We start from the raw sequence: 16,654 nt of genomic DNA, 5'->3' as shown, positions 1-16,654 counted from the left end.
TGATTTTTGAACAGCCGCAAAAAGTACCGATGTGGCTTAATTAACAAAGCCGAAGACAATGGAAAGTTTTGACAGAAATGATTTTTTGTAAATGGAAAAGAAGTTAGCCTAGTTATCCAACATTAACTAAGGAAGAATGCACAAAGACGCTGCCATGTTGGATGTTGCTTGCCACAAATAACTACGGCGACCCACGAACAACAAATCGAGCTGTTCTTGAACACGGCGAGAACAAGCCGCCCAAACTCAGCCAAAGTAAAGTATAACGGTAAACTGCAATAAAGTCTGTGAAGAGATTCGACTTGAACATGTGAGTTTCTAAACCACTGAGCTAGTATGCATACCAATCTGCCAGTAGGTCGTTTTTGTGCGTGTGTGATACAAACTGCTGACGTTCAAGCTTTATTTTATTAATGGGGAACACACCTGTATCTCTATAATAATAAAAACAGCTCTGCTGGAGTTACACAATGCCTGATGACTAGCTAGTCTCCTCTCAATACTGGTAATATAACCATTTTTCCCACAAGAAAGTACACGGATCGAAAATCTACAGAATTTTGTGTAATAAAAAAGTTCTTTTTCCCATTATGACTTTTGAAGTTATTGAATTTTACGATCACGTACTTAAAATAAAATTGTAAACAAAGTAGGCCTATACACGCCGCAATAAGGAGTTACAAACAATAAGGGCTTGCAATTACAACCCCCCCCCACCTGTTGGGCAAATGTTGCCCGTGCAACTCCCACTGACCACTGCCAATTAAAGTAGGCCTACTTTCAAGCCCGAAATTCTTCGACGCTAATACGGTCATTATCTACCGATTCGTTCAGATTATCGCCCGCTCGTAGAAGTACGCACTGCAGCAACGTCTCGAAACCAAGACTGAGTGTCTCTTGGTGGCGCTTTAAATCGATCAGACGGCTCTGATTGTTCAACCCGTGTGTTGCACGTGATGAAGCAGTCTGGCAGTACGGTGCCCTGGGTACCGGTTACGGGGGGCCGGGCACACAGTCGGGCACAGTCAGGTGACTTAACTTGCAAGTGCTTGAATGATGTTTGCTCGATAAAAAGCATCTGAAGTAAGGAGAAAGAAAAGGCTTTACAAGTAAGTATTTAGCGGTCATTTATGGTCGTGATGGTCAGCAACACGTGCAGGCCTAACGTTAGGCCTAACTTACAGTCCGTCTTGGGAGCCGAGACTCTGTCTCGATCTTTCCTATTTTGAGCACCATTCTTGTTCACTAGGCCTCTCACTCAAGTTTTTTAAACGTGATTAAAGTTGAAATGGACCATATTGGAAGTTATGAAGTACATGTACATGTACATATGAAGGCCTAAGGCCTATGTCCTCCTGTCATTCGCTAAACTCCATCATCATAATGTCCATTCCACCTAGTCAGCTAGTGCTAATTCTGTCTTCACGTCATCAGGAAATTCACATTAAGGGCTGAAGAAGTACAGGCCCTAATTTCATTGTGGTAGTCTTTTTTGTACTGTCTTGAACTGGTGATATGGTTACCACCTTGCCATTGGCTGGTGAGTTCTGTGTTTGCATGTCTTAGCACGCAGGAAGAACAGTGGAACACTTGAGTGCAAACTCCTGGTAGGGTCACCCAAGCTGGACAGAGCGAAGGTTAGACTAGAGGCCAGATGAAGAGTAATTGGTCCTCCAGGCTGGGGGTTAGGCAAGGGACTAACAACCCCTGACTGTTAAAGTAATAACACATTACAGAAATGCCGACAAGAGAAATCCAAGAGAACCATGTCTTGGAAGAAGAGGGATCTTCATCGAGAAGACTTATGACGTCTTGTGTTGAAAGCCGGAAGTCCCCGGAAGCCACAGGACTGAGCATCTTTTCTCTTAATCCCCAAGGAGAGAGGAAAAGAGGCTGGCTGAGAAATACCTGGCAATGGCGTAATATAAAAATACCTGCAGTCAGATACCAGGAAGATGGGTCTCACACAGAAGCAGCTGGAGGGGAAAGTGCAAGACAGATACATGTATGATGGAGGACTCGGGAGGACTCTTGTGGATAGCCAATACCCCAAGGAGGGATGACAGGCATAACTAACTACATTGTAAAGTTGTCTTGAAGAAGAACCACGGAGAATTCCTTTACAGAAAAAGTTGAATCACATCATTTCAGAAAACGTAAAGGACCTAATTCAAAACCATTAGGTGATGTGGACTGAGCTTGATCGTCATCAGCGAACTACATGCACATGTACATTTACATGTGCTTAGGTTTCAGTCAAGAGTTGATCTCAAACCAATTTCAGAAATTTTTTTGACTGGGTGAATATGCAGGGTAAAAGGCTCGTTCATACTTCAGTTGATTGCGAAAGTGAAGTAAATTTGACTTCACAAAAAAATTGCTGTGAAATTTTGTCCAAGTTGAAATGTGGTCATCTTTTGCAAATTCATAATGCAAATATCAGATCTGACATCACAATTTGCAATTGTTTTCACTTTTGTAGGGAGTATGAATCGGCCTTAAGATTTCAAATTTTTTTTGGTGACTTTTTTATGACCACTTTGAAGGAGGAAGCTTTTGGGGATTTTTACACACTTTTGGTGGAAGGGAGTGAATGTACATGTACATGTAACTAGTGCAAAACAGTTTTGTCTGCCTTATTAATTTTCAAAACAAAGCTTTTCTTCTTTTTTTTGGGGGGGGGAGTCATGGCTATATTGCCCTTTCCACCAGGTCAGTGATACAGTCACTTTTTGAGCTACATGACTAATTCCATTGATGGAATTTGATGACAGTCTCTTGAGGTGAGCAAATGATAAGGATTAGGCTCAGTGCTGGCCACAAAACTGCAGTAGAGAAAAATGTGCTCACATTAAACATACTTTGAAGAATTTTTTCTTTCAATGGAGTAGCTCAAGATTTCAAAAATGCTTTCTTCATGTACCAGCAGATTATTGTTTAACATCTGAGACGTCTCTACATGATTGTTTAATCTGTGGATTTTTCCCCTTAAATCATATATACATGTAGCACACACGTAAGCCGTCTGTGTGACAAGTCAAGAAGATATTGATGACAGAAACCTGTTCGTAAGTGTTGTTGATCAAGCTACCTTTTCTCCAAGTCCATGATGACTGATACCATTGGAAAAAGCATCGACCCTTTTCTGATTGTGTCAATTGTTGTTGGTGAGTTGAACTGGCTTATTATCTGTCCTAATGATATTTAAGGTTGTTCATCTTGCATGCACATTTGGATTGAAAGAAATAATATTTTGAACTGATTGAGTTGTGATGACATAATTTTGAGTTGAAATGATGGATTTTTGAAACTCGGGAAATGATTTTTTTTATCACACTTTGGTATTTATCATGAGGGAATAGGGTTAATCCTGCTACTTTGCAAGACCTTGATGTTTCTTGGAAGTTAGGAAGATGGCATCCATTGTATGGATAATGTTCTGATGGAAGTTCTGTAATCACAAAAAAAGAGGATTTCTTCTGACGACGAACAGAACCCTTTGTTCAAAATTCCAAGTGTAGTGGTAAACACACACACGGGACGTGAGAGGGACCATAAGGGGGTGCAATTTTCCTAGCAACGGAGGATCCTTTGATGGGAACTGCACTTCGCTGGTTCGTGAACAGCTAAATGAATGAGACGCATGCATTGCGTTTGTGTCGCTTCCAACATAACGGACACTCCGATTCTGGCATGGCTTTGTTCAACCAGTGAGGGGGATGCTTCCGCTCAAGGCGGATAGGGCAATTATATGATACAGATCTTCACTTTTTCCCTCACCAGTACATACCATACTTGTATCTTCAAATAATATACATTTATTTTCTTCACAACCAATTATCTAAAGATCTCTCCAAATGTCGCAATTTTGGGCAACATGCCTCCACCTTCCAGGAACAAACTTGACAAAAGAATTTTGACATGTGTAAGCCTTAAGTCAACATACTTGTATAGGCCTATACCTTCTGATCGTAAGTGATATTTGTGGCTCGCTGTCTCTGTGAATCTCAGTTGGTGCAGGGCTGTTGTGGCTGGTGAGAAAGTTCTTTGAAGGAGGATGGTGCTACAGCAAGGCTCGTCTGGATGGTAAGACGGTCCTCATCACCGGGGCAAACACTGGCATCGGCAAGGAGACTGCCAGAGATCTGGCCAGGAGAGGTAGGTTTTTCTTTTCATGGTGAACTACCATGCAATAATTCAAGACAGAAAATGCCAAAACATTCAAATTCCCCCAAAAGAACAATTCTTTCAACTTTCGATGCTGAAGCAGTTGTAACACAAACTGCTAACTATGATGGCATCACTATACATTGTACATGTACATGTATATGAATATTAAAATTTGCACTGATCAGCAATTCTTAATTGTAATGTCTTGTCAGTTTTAATGAGGGTAGTTCAATTCAGTTCAATAACAGATTGCTTTCCAACTGAGCTCTCATAGAAAACAACAGAGACATACAAGTAGACATGAAATTACATGTACATTGCATAGTTGTCTTATTGTTGAGTTGGTGAATTTCTTTCTTGTGGAAATACAGGGTACTGATATGCTGTAAAAGGCTCTTAGAAATGGAGACACTGTACATGGAATTCATGCTGAGATCAAACGAGACACAGAGGTTTCATTAGGTTTAGATTAAATATTCTAATCACATGTTTCCAGTAAGGGAGTGGTTTAATTTCAATGGTCTCCAACCCTGTCTTCTCCGAGTGTGGATGAGAGAGATGCTGTGTTTTTACATAGCAACAGCACTGTTTTGGTAGGAACCCACCATTTGACTATGAAGGAATCATGAACATTTGGAGCGAGACATGCTTTTGTACACATGACTCCATTTTGGTTGGAATGTAGAGTCTTGACTTTTCAGTAAGGCTTGTTCATAAGCCTGACTAAAATACTTCCCACCAACTTGTTTCCTATTTTCCAGTGAGGGTGCGCTTTGACTTGAGGGGATACATGTGGGAGGATATAAGGCAGTATATTGAAAGTTTCTCCCATATCGCTGCATTACATTTCTTTTACATGCCAAGCTGTCTGGACTTTTTTCAGTAACATATTGTGGCCAATGCTGACAATATTTTTTTGGAAATTGGATATACCATTCTTGCACAAAGCCCATTTTGCCGAGATTGGTCCGCCAGAGGTTTCTTGTTTGTGCATTGACTTGTTCAGTGTACTTTGGTTGCTGTCAATGCACGTGGGTTGACTTGCTTTCGATTCTGGCTTAATTGTGAGATTTGGCAATCTTTCAGGAGCTCGTGTGATTCTAGCGTGCCGTGATACCGCCAAGGCCGAAGCAGCCCTTGTGGAGATCAGAGAGGAGACTAGGACCAGCAATCTGACTGTGGTCAAACTGGACTTGGCTTCTCTTGCCTCGGTGAGAGAGTGTGCCGAGAAGATCAAAGCAGAAGAGTCAAGGCTAGATATTCTCATCAATAATGCAGGTAAAGACGTGGTTTCATTTACGTGTACTCTAAAAATGAACCTTCAGATTCATTAAGTTGGTCATTCTATAAATTCAGGGTCCAAAAGTGTGACATGTTTGTGTTCCTGTTACACTTGACTTGTGTAATTTCTCACAAAAATATCACTAGAAGTGATTTTAAAGAATTTCTATTTGTTTGGTAGGTAATTTCACTCTTGGAAATTAGAGAACGTATTCTGCACTTACAAAATCAAATATCAAAGGTGATAGACACAAGAACAATTGGACCCCAAATTTACAGAATGACTCCATTGTTAATAAAGAGGACGAGATTTTGACAAAGAGAGAATCCAATAATCCAATTCTAAGACATCTACATTGTAAAAGTATATCATTAACCCTAACCCTCCTCAATCCTTCACCTGTTGGAGGATTGAGGAGGGTTAGGGTTAAAGGGTAGTTGCAATCCATTTATTTTAATACAAACCTTCAAAAGGCAGCTTTGTGTCTCAGTAATCCTTATTTTCAACTTTGTCCCACTACTTCCAAGGGTATTTTACTGTCTTTTTATGGATTTTATGCTTATGAGATTTCTTTATTCATGAACAAAACTGTGATGTCATCCCAGGAAGAAAGCCTAAAATGTTACATTGGTCTGTACACAAAAAGTCTTGCCTTTTTTCTCAGATTTTTCTGGAGTTTCTCTTTTTTGATGATTCACTGTTGTTTACACGTACGTACATAGCAATAAGTTCATGTAAGTACCAATCCCTTTCTCAGAAATATTTTCAGTTAGTAATATCTGGGTTCACAATTTTTAATAGAAAAGCGTATGCAATAAGCTACATTTATGTGTTTCCTAGATGACATCACAGCAACAGTGCCCTCAATTGTCCAGGATGGATAATTTTGAGTGCTTAAAAAGTGCACTTTCCAATATATTTAACCAAATTGAAATGGAAAAGAGTTTTTATACATTGAAGAAGAGTACAAATGTATAGAAAGATTGCATCAAGGATAAATTCATTGTGGCAACACTTTAAAAGCAACTTAACTACAAGGTCCCACGACAGAGTTTGTCATGATTGATGCTAAAGATGTGAAGTCACAACCGTATGGACTGTAATTATCACAGTGAAGATGAACAAAATGTGAACATCCTACCTAATAATTGTGTATCAGGAAATTCAGCAGTGTGTGAAAGTAATTACCTTATGCTGGGTAAAGCTTGCTACAAATGATGGAAGTTTTCAACTTTCATGTTTATTTGAAAAGAATGTGTACGCCTTCAAATATGATCCCGAAGCACATTTGAAAATCAGTGGTGCCAATTAGTGGCCCCGCCAACAGCTTTTAAAGATCATGACAAGGAGCTGTTGAAGATATCAAGCCAAAATGTTAGTCTCTACTGATTTTAGTATATCACATTTAGTTTGGGAAATTAATCAGGCGAATCCGAGTTGGGAGGTAGTTAGATTTTGTGTGATTTGGCTCAGAAGGACCCTACGTTCTGTGATTAAAATATCACTCATGAAAACCACGAGGGGGAAATTATCACAGTTCTTTACGCTTCTGGTTTAACTAAAGTTAATTGGTGCTACTTCTTACAGGAGTCATGATGTGCCCTGAGTGGAAGACGGAAGATGGGTTTGAGATGCAATTTGGTGTCAATCATCTGGGCCATTTCCTGCTGACCAACCTGCTGTTGGATCTCATCAAGTCCTCCACCCCTGCCCGCATCCTCAATGTCTCCTCCCTCGCTCACGAGTTTGGCAAGATGCAGTGGGACGACATTCATATGAGGACCAACTACGATCCCATCAAGGCCTACGGTCAAAGCAAGCTGGCCAACGTGCTTTTCACCTTGGAGCTCAGCAAACGTCTCAAAGGTATTGTATCAGAAATTATTCTGCTTTCCTTTGCCAACATCACCTACGCCACTTGTGTGAAGAATCTCCTAGCGCGGATGTGCCTTCCTGACATTACGTCATTTGCTCTTATGTTCTCCTAGTTGGGTGCACTTTCCCTAGATATTGGGCGTTCAAGTCTTTTAAGCCCTGTGTGTAGTGCACGTTTGTCGCCCTATTAGGCAGCACAAAATTTAAGCTGAACTTTATTATTATTGATTGGGACAAGGTTTTGAGCTAGACTGAGGAACTTGTCAGTTGGCTGTCATCACCAAGGTTAATTGTCATTGGGGAAGTTTTCATTGAATTTTTTGGGCCTGATATCAATTCAAGAGTACCTGCCTCTGAGATTGGGAATCGTCAACCGAATCCTTTGTGGTAAGGCAGTGTCTTATCATTTTCAAAAATTAATTGTGATTATTTGATAATTTCTTTCTTTTCAATTTTTTATGGAAGTGTGAGATGCCTCGCGGAGGTCCTTTATTGAGATACATTATTTATTCAGTGCACCTCCAGAGGTCTCCCTCGAATTGGGTGGTGTCTCAAATATAGAGTGGCCCCTTGTGGAATGAAAGCCTAATCACATGTAGTCAAGTCTTTGCCCATCAGCGCCACAGTCGTTAATTACTTCTCCTCTTTATTTATTTTTATTTCTAGTGTTTCTTCATCGTTTAAATAAGCCATTAATACTCTAGCTTTTGTTGTTCTGAAAAATCTTGTTTCCCTGCTTGTTATTTTGTCTGTTTTGCCCTTGGACTGGGATTTCCCCGCAAATTACATTCTGCCGCTCTAGTGTAATTCGTTCAAAACTTATTACAAGCATGACTTGGTGTTGAGCACCGACAATTCTGTTTTCACAGTATGCAAACAAAACAGGTGTTCGTCCAGGTTTCTTCTGAGCGTGCAGCTTGGTTCTACCAAGAAGATATTATATAACATGTCAAATTAAAAAAAAGAGAATTTATATAACAAGAAATAAAGGCAGAATCCTCTGTAAGAACAAAAATTCGAATTTTAACTTTTCGAATCTTTCTCTGTTTGTTCCTACTACTGACCTATCCCAGCGTGCAAATGTCTAACTTGCAGGCTCTCATTGAAAAATATTTGCTATATTATGGGAATGATCTATTTTATCAGCACGTTTATGAGCCATATGCATATAGTTTGGTAGTCTACATGTTAAAGGACGCTCATTTACACGTTAAAGGACAATATCGAAATGTCTTTGTGCCATGTCGCCTAAGCACTCACTGTACATTGAGAAGCATCCTTAATGCCCCACGACCTTTTATGGGGGTCTGCAAGTAATCTTGGAACAGCTATGTTAAGGCTGACACCCAGCTGTTTAAATACATGTAATGGGCGTGGGGGCTGTTCGTTCTGCCCCAAAAGGGGTGGAGGACTGTTCTTTAGAAGAGCCCCTAACCCCCTCTTTTTGGGGGGGGGGCTGTTCCTGAGATCTTTGCTTTGGCCAAACTACCTGTGTCAATGTATTACATGTATATTTGCCTGTTGCCAAAAGATTGTTAGTCCTTTTTTAACCCAGTTTGTTGTCCCAAATTTGCTTTGAAAAGGCGTTGCAGTGCCACTCAGACTGTGCACCATCTGGCTGCCATACCCATGACTTTTTCCTGCTACTACTGACATTTCTCAAGCACCTGTTTGTAGATGTTGTTTGGCAACATTTGTGAATTAGACTAATTGAAAAACACTTTCATCAAACATGGAACAGGTGTTTATGGTCTACGATTAAGCTGCTAATTCAAATGAAATTGCTGTCTACTTTTGGAAACTCAATCCAAGCTATGAGTGGTTATGTATTTAAACAGGAAGGTGTTAGCCTGCCGACAGATGTAACAAGATTTGCTTGTAGACTGATTATTAAGCAGTTATGTGTATTGATGTTATTGTTTGATGCCAAATTTTCTGTTCTGGGTAAGTCCTAGGCACACCTTGCTATTTGGAACTGTTTTCAACCAGGCTCTAATAATTTCTGTCAAAAGTACAGTCGAGTTCACAGCATTTTGTTATCAACCAGAAGCTAAAATTTAAAAAAGAAAACCAGGAAGAACCGGTGGCTCATGGTATTTTTTCACTCACTGGTCTTAGTTAACAACTACATGTAATAGAGTGTGTGACGTACAACTGAATTTTGGTGCTATCTCATATAGTGGATGTCTCACTGGAGTTGTCAATTGGATTGCCTGTCCAAGACATAGATTTTTTTGACTGGCACTTTGTAGTAAATCAAGATACTAGAATGGCTGGAATAGACTTTGAGATTTCTGTTTCTTTCAGGAGAGGGGATGTTTATATAATCAACTCTCCCTTGTTTCTTGGTTCATTTATACATGTAGCCTCAACCCTGAATTGTAACTACATTTTTTGTTGACAATAAAATACCAGATACCAGCGTGAGTGTCTTTGCCCTGCACCCCGGTAGCGTGACTACTGAGCTGACACGGCATACCAGCTATTCTCTCAACTTTCCATTTTGGGTCGTCTTTATGATCGCTGGCTCTCCCCTCGGGAGGATGGTCATGAAGACTTCCGTCCAAGGAGCCCAGACATCCATCTATTGTGCTGTGGCTGAGGAACTTGCCAACAAAACAGGCCTTTATTTCAGGTAGGTTAAGTTAGTGGGGATTATCCCCTCGTAGAGTAGAAATTAGAGATTTGTTGAAGCTGATCTTCGACTGGAATAGGTCTAAACCTTTCATACTTCAGGGGTAGCAGCTCAACGTTTGTCCAACCAGGGAGGAGTTTTACTAGATGAAAGATGAAGTAAGAAAGCATGATGTTGAAAGAATTGTTTAAGGTACACATTAACTGGGAAGGCAAACATCTGACTTGGTTAAATTGCACTTGTCACATTATGCAGTGTATGTACAGTGATGTGCAAAATTATTTGAACATTTGTCACTAGGTGCTTAAGTTGCTTTTGATGAAACGGCAATCAATATGTAGTGAAATAAACCAGTTATCAAATGTTGTCAAAGTTAAGGACTTATTATCCAGATAACACTAGTAACCAGTTATTCTTTCACCTCTTGCTCATTATTCTGTGGGAGACTGGCTGGCAAGCTTTGGCAAGCTTTGGTGGTCGGCAGAAGCAACGACCTTTTGTCAACAACGTACGTAGTAGGCCTATGCATACAATTTTAAACATTGACAAAATCCCCTACATGTATTTGGCAGAAAGGGTACATGAAGCCGTCCAAATTAACCCAGAGCACAGGTCACCACAGCCTGAACATGAAAGGGCAAAGAACTTACAACCAAGCAAAGGGCACAAATAAAGACCCTTTCTGATGCTGAATGAAGCTACCGATCTGTAATCATAGACATAAATTGCAGCCCAAGCTCTGTAAAACACAATTTAGACAGATTTATGGACATAAATTCATGCCAGCACCATGAGAGAGGAAGGGAGGAAGAAAAAACTTCAGTTTTGAAGAGTAAGTCTTGCAGACCAGAGAAAAAGCTCAAGGGAGCTTTGAGATGACATCAGTAGCATGCTGACTGATGGTGTTACGGTTTCTTTATCAACTGTGCATCGGAGATTGATAGAAAAAAGGACTTGCTGACAGAGTAGCAGCTAAGAAACCATCATTGAGGGAGAACGATAGAGTGAAGTGCCTGAATTTTGCAAAGGAATGCAAGCACTGGACAAAGGAGGGTCGGTCCAACGTCTTACAGACTAATGAATCTAAGTTTGCCTACGCACAATGTCAAGTGTTACAATAATTTTGCACATGTACACGTATCCAAGCACTGATGTTGAAAATGAAAAACAATGGATAGACATACTGTACTGGTTGCCATTTCATCGCAGGGAACTAAAATACATGTACATGTACGTTGTACCTAAAAACATGCCGTGTTGAAATGATTTTGCACTGTACTATACATCTCAGGTTTAAATCCTCAATTCAATCTTAGTTCAACCAGTTCAGTCCTAGCTGTAGCCTGATGTTTAGTCTGATGACTCGGTTCAGCTGCATAGTGGGTAGATTTTTCAGACCTAGGGAAATACGTGAGAAGCCCGACCGTGGATTTAATCAGGTATCTTGTTTGGCAACTTCCATTATGGGCAGGTTCAAGGAGCTGTTGAGCAGACCACCAGCTCTGGCTTTGCCGTTTTCCCCTTATGAATGAAGTGTACTTTTTGTGTTCAGTGATCCAGTTGAGCATGTCGACGTCACATGGTGTGATATTTTGGGCTGATGTTTTTAGCGTAATTGTTTTTGTTAACTTGGCAGTGATTGTGCTGCCAAGAGTCCCAGTAAGCTGGCTGTGGATGAAGAGTCAGCACGTCGACTATGGGAACTCAGCGCTGAGATGGTCAATCTGGAGAAGAAAGTGGAGTAATTCGAGTGAAGTGACCAAAGGTTCCAGCTGTTGGTCTTCAGAGTCACCATGTGGCAAAATATTTACGAATGTTGCAATAAGCGTGAGCAATTGGTGAGAAAAAAATGTTAAAAAAATATCAGTAGGGCCTACACAATGCACAGATAACATTTTCTGTGCCTACCTGGTACTTTTTAAAGTGGTACTTTTTAGCAGGGTGTACACTGTACGTCTTCAAGATCAGCCGATGGCACAAAACCAAGTTACTCGCAGAGCGCACAGTTGCCTAAAGATAATGCACACTTTGTGAGCAGCGCACATATGTATAAGTGTGACAGTATATGATGAGCCATTGAACCTCTTCCATGTTGTTGTCATGAAGCTTATTTATGACCTGATCAGGCAAATTGAATCTATGGTCAAATTTTTTATGTGAAGAAACGTCCTAGAGTAAAATGTCCAAGATCAATTTTTTTTTCTTCATTTTTCGACTTCCAATACTTATGATCCGAAGGTTGTTTCAAAGTTTGGAACTTCATAGAGATGAAGTCTACCGTGGTTTACCTTTCAAAGGGATGGAATCGAACAACTTGGCCTGGGTCGGAAAACAGCTCATTTCACTCGATCGCGTCATATTTACATGTCGAATCGAATCTAGAGCTTCAAAACTGTCGTGTAAACATTGTTGAAAATGATCATGACATAACATTTTCAGGGAAGGTATCTTTGAGGTACACGTACTGTGTGTCCTTTGTATGCATGTACTTCATATTTAATATAATCCGCTCCAAGCAGAACGACACATGGCGATTTTTTTATGTACCGCATATAGGTGCGTTTGCTGCGGAGCACGCCCAGTACACGCAATTAATTTATTCTAGCATGTATGGTCTTTGCGTAGGTGCAGAACGCGTGCAAGAACCCGCTTGTAGCCACCTGTCTTTCTTTCGCCGATTGGGGATGCACTTCAGCTCGGGGCAGATTATTTCGACGTCTCAGCGCTTGCATTTGTAGTGATTCAATATAGCACAGTTTCCCAACAGTCACTGCCATAGGCTCCTCAGGTGGCAGCATGTAAATGCTTAGCAATTCAGAATATCGATTATATGGTGGCCTTTCATTTGGCTGGTTTTGTCATATCAACTGACATGGTGACTGTTGTGTGACCACTGTAATAAATTGCTCCTAAATTACCTGGAACCAGTGTGTTCATTTACACAGTTTCCTTGCTTATGGTTTCAATTGAATTCACTGGAACTGGAACTTTTGGGGGAAACCGGCCCCTTTACGCCGGTCGACATGTTTTTGCCAAAGCCTCGTGTACAGCTTTCTCATGCCCAGAAACACTTGACTGGTTTAAATGGACTGCAAGCCACAGGAATCCCTTGGTTCAGGGCGCTGTTGTACAGCTCCTCTGCTTCCTGTTGTGGGCGCTGGAAAATACCAAACGTTTTCCCCTACCCTTTACGAGACATGCATACCAATCTTGCAGTCAGTTCCAGCTGTCAACAGTGTGCTCCTTTGTACATGTATACTTGAAACGCAACTATGAAGGATGTCCAGTAGTTTTCACATTGTGAAGGAAACTCTAAATACGTACAGAGTTGTGTCTCGGAGAAATCTGTAGCATGGACTGGGTAAAGATTTGACATTGGGAACTTTTGTCAGATATTGAAGCTAATTATGACAGATTATTCTGTTTGTTTTTTGTTTGATCACCGACAAATATTTGCATGACTTTGTTTAATGACACCTCTTAATTTCGAACGTATTTATTCCTGTACTGATATGCACGAATTTTAATTATTTAGTTTAAATATTGATTTATTTTTTGTGTTGTAGCTTTTTGCAACAGTACACGTCCTTTTCAAATCCCTTGAATTGCCCATAAGCTTATTCAACGAGTAAGTTATTTTGTAACGCTTCGTTTGACTAATCTTCTCTCGTAACTAATGGTTGCTCCGCACTTTGTGATGTATTTCCCGTTGAAAGAAACATCCCCTGTGTAGCATCCCCTTTCATGATATTTGATAATGTTAATGTACAGTCGTTAATTTAAATTCGTATCGAGGGAAAACACGTAGCATAAATGTATTTTGTGTTAGCCGTGCCTCGCTAGACACAATTACATGGAGCCATAATCTAGAATCCTCCAAATTCTACATATGGCAAGGCAAGGGTTATTAGGAGGCAGAGGTTCCTCCTTGACAAGTATTTGCTTACAATAGAAAAGGATGATTGCCCGTCTGGTTTCAATAATTATGCATTTTCTAGCACTGTTGATAAGATAGGGACTATGATTTTTAGATTGAATTTTAAAATTTTTTGTTACAGAAACCTTAATTGTTAAAGTATTTTGATTTATCCTCGAGTGATCACGTAACCGTAATGATAATAGTATCACGTAAATGGTAGCAAGCATTTTTCTCTGAATATTATATTCTTTTGTTTGAGTTGTGAATTTGAAATGAGTTGAAGGTTTTGTGAGCCGGCAATTAATGCCTTTTGTTTTGACATCCCTCCTTTATAACGACGAAATAGGCTTACAATTCCATAAAAGGCACTTTCAGTTTTAATGATGCGTCTCGGCGTTGAATTCTTTTTTTCATGGCATTTTTAGGTTTCTTTGTAACAAAAAAACTCAAAAACACTGCTGGTTCTGCGTTCTGTACAGCAATGAGTGAAATACTCAATCTGTCTTGCATGCATCGAGCATACCTGCTGCAATGAAGACAAAAATGGAAGAACTTATGTAAGACAAATTAAGATGAATATTATTTAAATCTGGCTTATGTGAAACAAAATAACGGTTAAAAAGTGTCTTTAGTTTTCGCGAATGGAATTTTCATCCCCTCCTTTCTGGGAAGTAATCTTTGTGGTGAAATTCCTTTAAGCTGGAAGGAGAAAAGAGAGTTTGCAAGGTCAGATGGCGCACCACGGTAACTGTTCATTTTTATATAGCACTTCTTGTTAAAGGTCACAGATTTACGTTTTATTGGCGAGCTGCGAAGCAAGTACGAGCCTATGAGCTGCCTTCTGTCCGTCCGCCCAGCAGTCCTCAAATGTTAAAGTTTTTCCTTGCAGGTCCATAGGTGTTAAAGTGTGCCACTGAGTGTTTGTTTGCTTCCTCTTGGAATTCCATCAGTATTTAAATAGTCTCATATGGCATTAATGCTTAGAAACTTATGAATTTAATGAAAAAATTGTAAAAGTTGAAGTTAACGTTTTGAGTTGTATTGTGTATTTACCCTGTAGTACACACAGTACATATGTACCTGTGTATTGAGCACTCCTGTTATGTACATGTATGTACGTATTGACAGTGTTTAGACACATACAAATGTACATGTACTGTACGTAGGAAAAATGTAAGGGGTGGGGGGGACTCCAAGTGACAGATAGGGATGTTTGTGGGGGGGGGGTTACCTGAAGTAGGAGGATTATGGGCACAAGGTACATGTATGAAAAAGTGGATGAAATGCTGGATAAGGTTGACGTAATGGTTGGGTGGGATGATGGGACAGCTAGAGTAAGAAGTGAAGGGAATGATGGGGAGGGGGCAGAGTAGGAGATGAATAGGATGATGAGGAGGGGGCGGAGTAGGAGATGGATAGGATGATGAGGAGGGGGTGGAGTAGGAGATGGATAGGATGATGGGGAAGGGGCAGAGTAGGAGATGGAGGGGATGATGGGGAGGGGGCAGAGTAGGAGATGGATAGGATGATGAGGAGGGGTAGAGTAGGAAATGGGTAGGATGATGGGGAGGGGGTGGAGTAGGAGATGGATAGGATGATGGGGAGGGGTCCAGTGTAGGAGATGGATAGGATGATGGGGAGGGGGCGGAGTAGGAGATGGATAGGATGATGAGGAGGGGGGTGGAGTAGGAGATGGATAGGATGATGGGGAGGGGGCAGAGTAGGAGATGGATAGGATGATGGGAGGGGGCGGAGTAGGAGATGGATAGGATGATGGGGAGGGGTCCAGTGTAGGAGATGGATAGGATGATGGGGAGGGGGCGGAGTAGGAGATGGATAGGATGATGAGGAGGGGGTGGAGTAGGAGATGGATAGGATGATGGGGAGGGGGCAGAGTAGGAGATGGATAGGATGATGGGGAGGGGGCAGAGTAGGAGATGGATAGGATGATGGGGAGGGGGCAGAGTAGGAGATGGATTGGATGATGGGGAGGGGGCAGAGTAGCAGATGGATAGGATGATGGGGAAGGGGCAGAGTAGGAGATGGATAGGATGATGGGGAGGGGGCAGAGTAGGAGATGGATAGGATGATGGGGAGGGGGCAGAGTAGGAGATGGATAGGATGATGGGGAGGGGGCGGAGTAGGAGATGGATAGGATGATGGGGAGGGGGCGGAGTAGGAGATGGATAGGATGATGGGGAGGGGGCGGAGTAGGAGATGGATAGGATGATGGGGAGGGGGTGGAGTAGAAGATGGATGGGATGATGAGGAGGGGGCGAAGTAAGAGATGGATAGGATGATGGGGAGGGGGCAGAGTAGGAGATGGATAGGATGATGGGGAGGGGACAGAGTAGGAGATGGGTAGGATGATGGGGAGGGGGCAGAGTAGGAGATGGATAGGATGATGGGGAGGGGGCAGAGTAGGAGATGGAGGGGATGATGGGGAGGGGGCAGAGTAGGAGGTGAATAGGATGATGGGGAGGGGCGGCGTAGGAGGTGAATAGGATGATGGGGAAGGGGCAGAGTAGGAGATGGATAGGATGATGGGAGGAGACGGAGTAGGAGATGGATAGGATGATGGGGAGGGGGAAGAGTAGGAGATGGATAGGATGATGGGGAGGGGGCAGAGTAGGAGGTGAATAGGATGATGGAGGATATGGATGGAAAGATAAGGTAGATGTGGGATTGGAGATAGATAGGATTACGGAGTGGCGTCATATTAGACATGGTATATATGGGGTGATGGTATGTGGATGATGGGGTTGGATACAAA

The 16,654-nt window shown here is 41.4% G+C and overlaps 1 protein-coding gene across 1 annotated transcript; it reads left to right on the top strand.

The window, feature by feature from the left end:
• Nucleotides 1-949: 949 nt before the first annotated feature.
• Nucleotides 950-14,262, top strand: LOC147798688 (retinol dehydrogenase 12-like). The gene is made up of 7 exons (XM_087138720.1): nt 950-1,109; nt 3,010-3,167; nt 4,012-4,158; nt 5,257-5,448; nt 7,040-7,318; nt 9,743-9,962; nt 11,599-14,262. The coding sequence occupies exons 2-7, from the start codon at nt 3,107-3,109 to the stop codon at nt 11,705-11,707; spliced, it is 1,008 nt and encodes a 335-aa protein (XP_086994846.1). The 5' UTR covers nt 950-1,109; nt 3,010-3,106; the 3' UTR covers nt 11,708-14,262.
• The last annotated feature ends 2,392 nt before the right edge of the window (nt 14,263-16,654 follow it).

Source organism: Acanthaster planci, linkage group LG07 (assembly GCF_054643075.1).
Source record: "Acanthaster planci isolate LZ-2023a linkage group LG07, COTS_SCS, whole genome shotgun sequence".
Classification (NCBI taxonomy): domain Eukaryota; kingdom Metazoa; phylum Echinodermata; class Asteroidea; order Valvatida; family Acanthasteridae; genus Acanthaster; species Acanthaster planci.
Note: the sequence above shows the minus strand (reverse complement) of the source record. Positions and strands in the feature narration are given on the sequence as shown.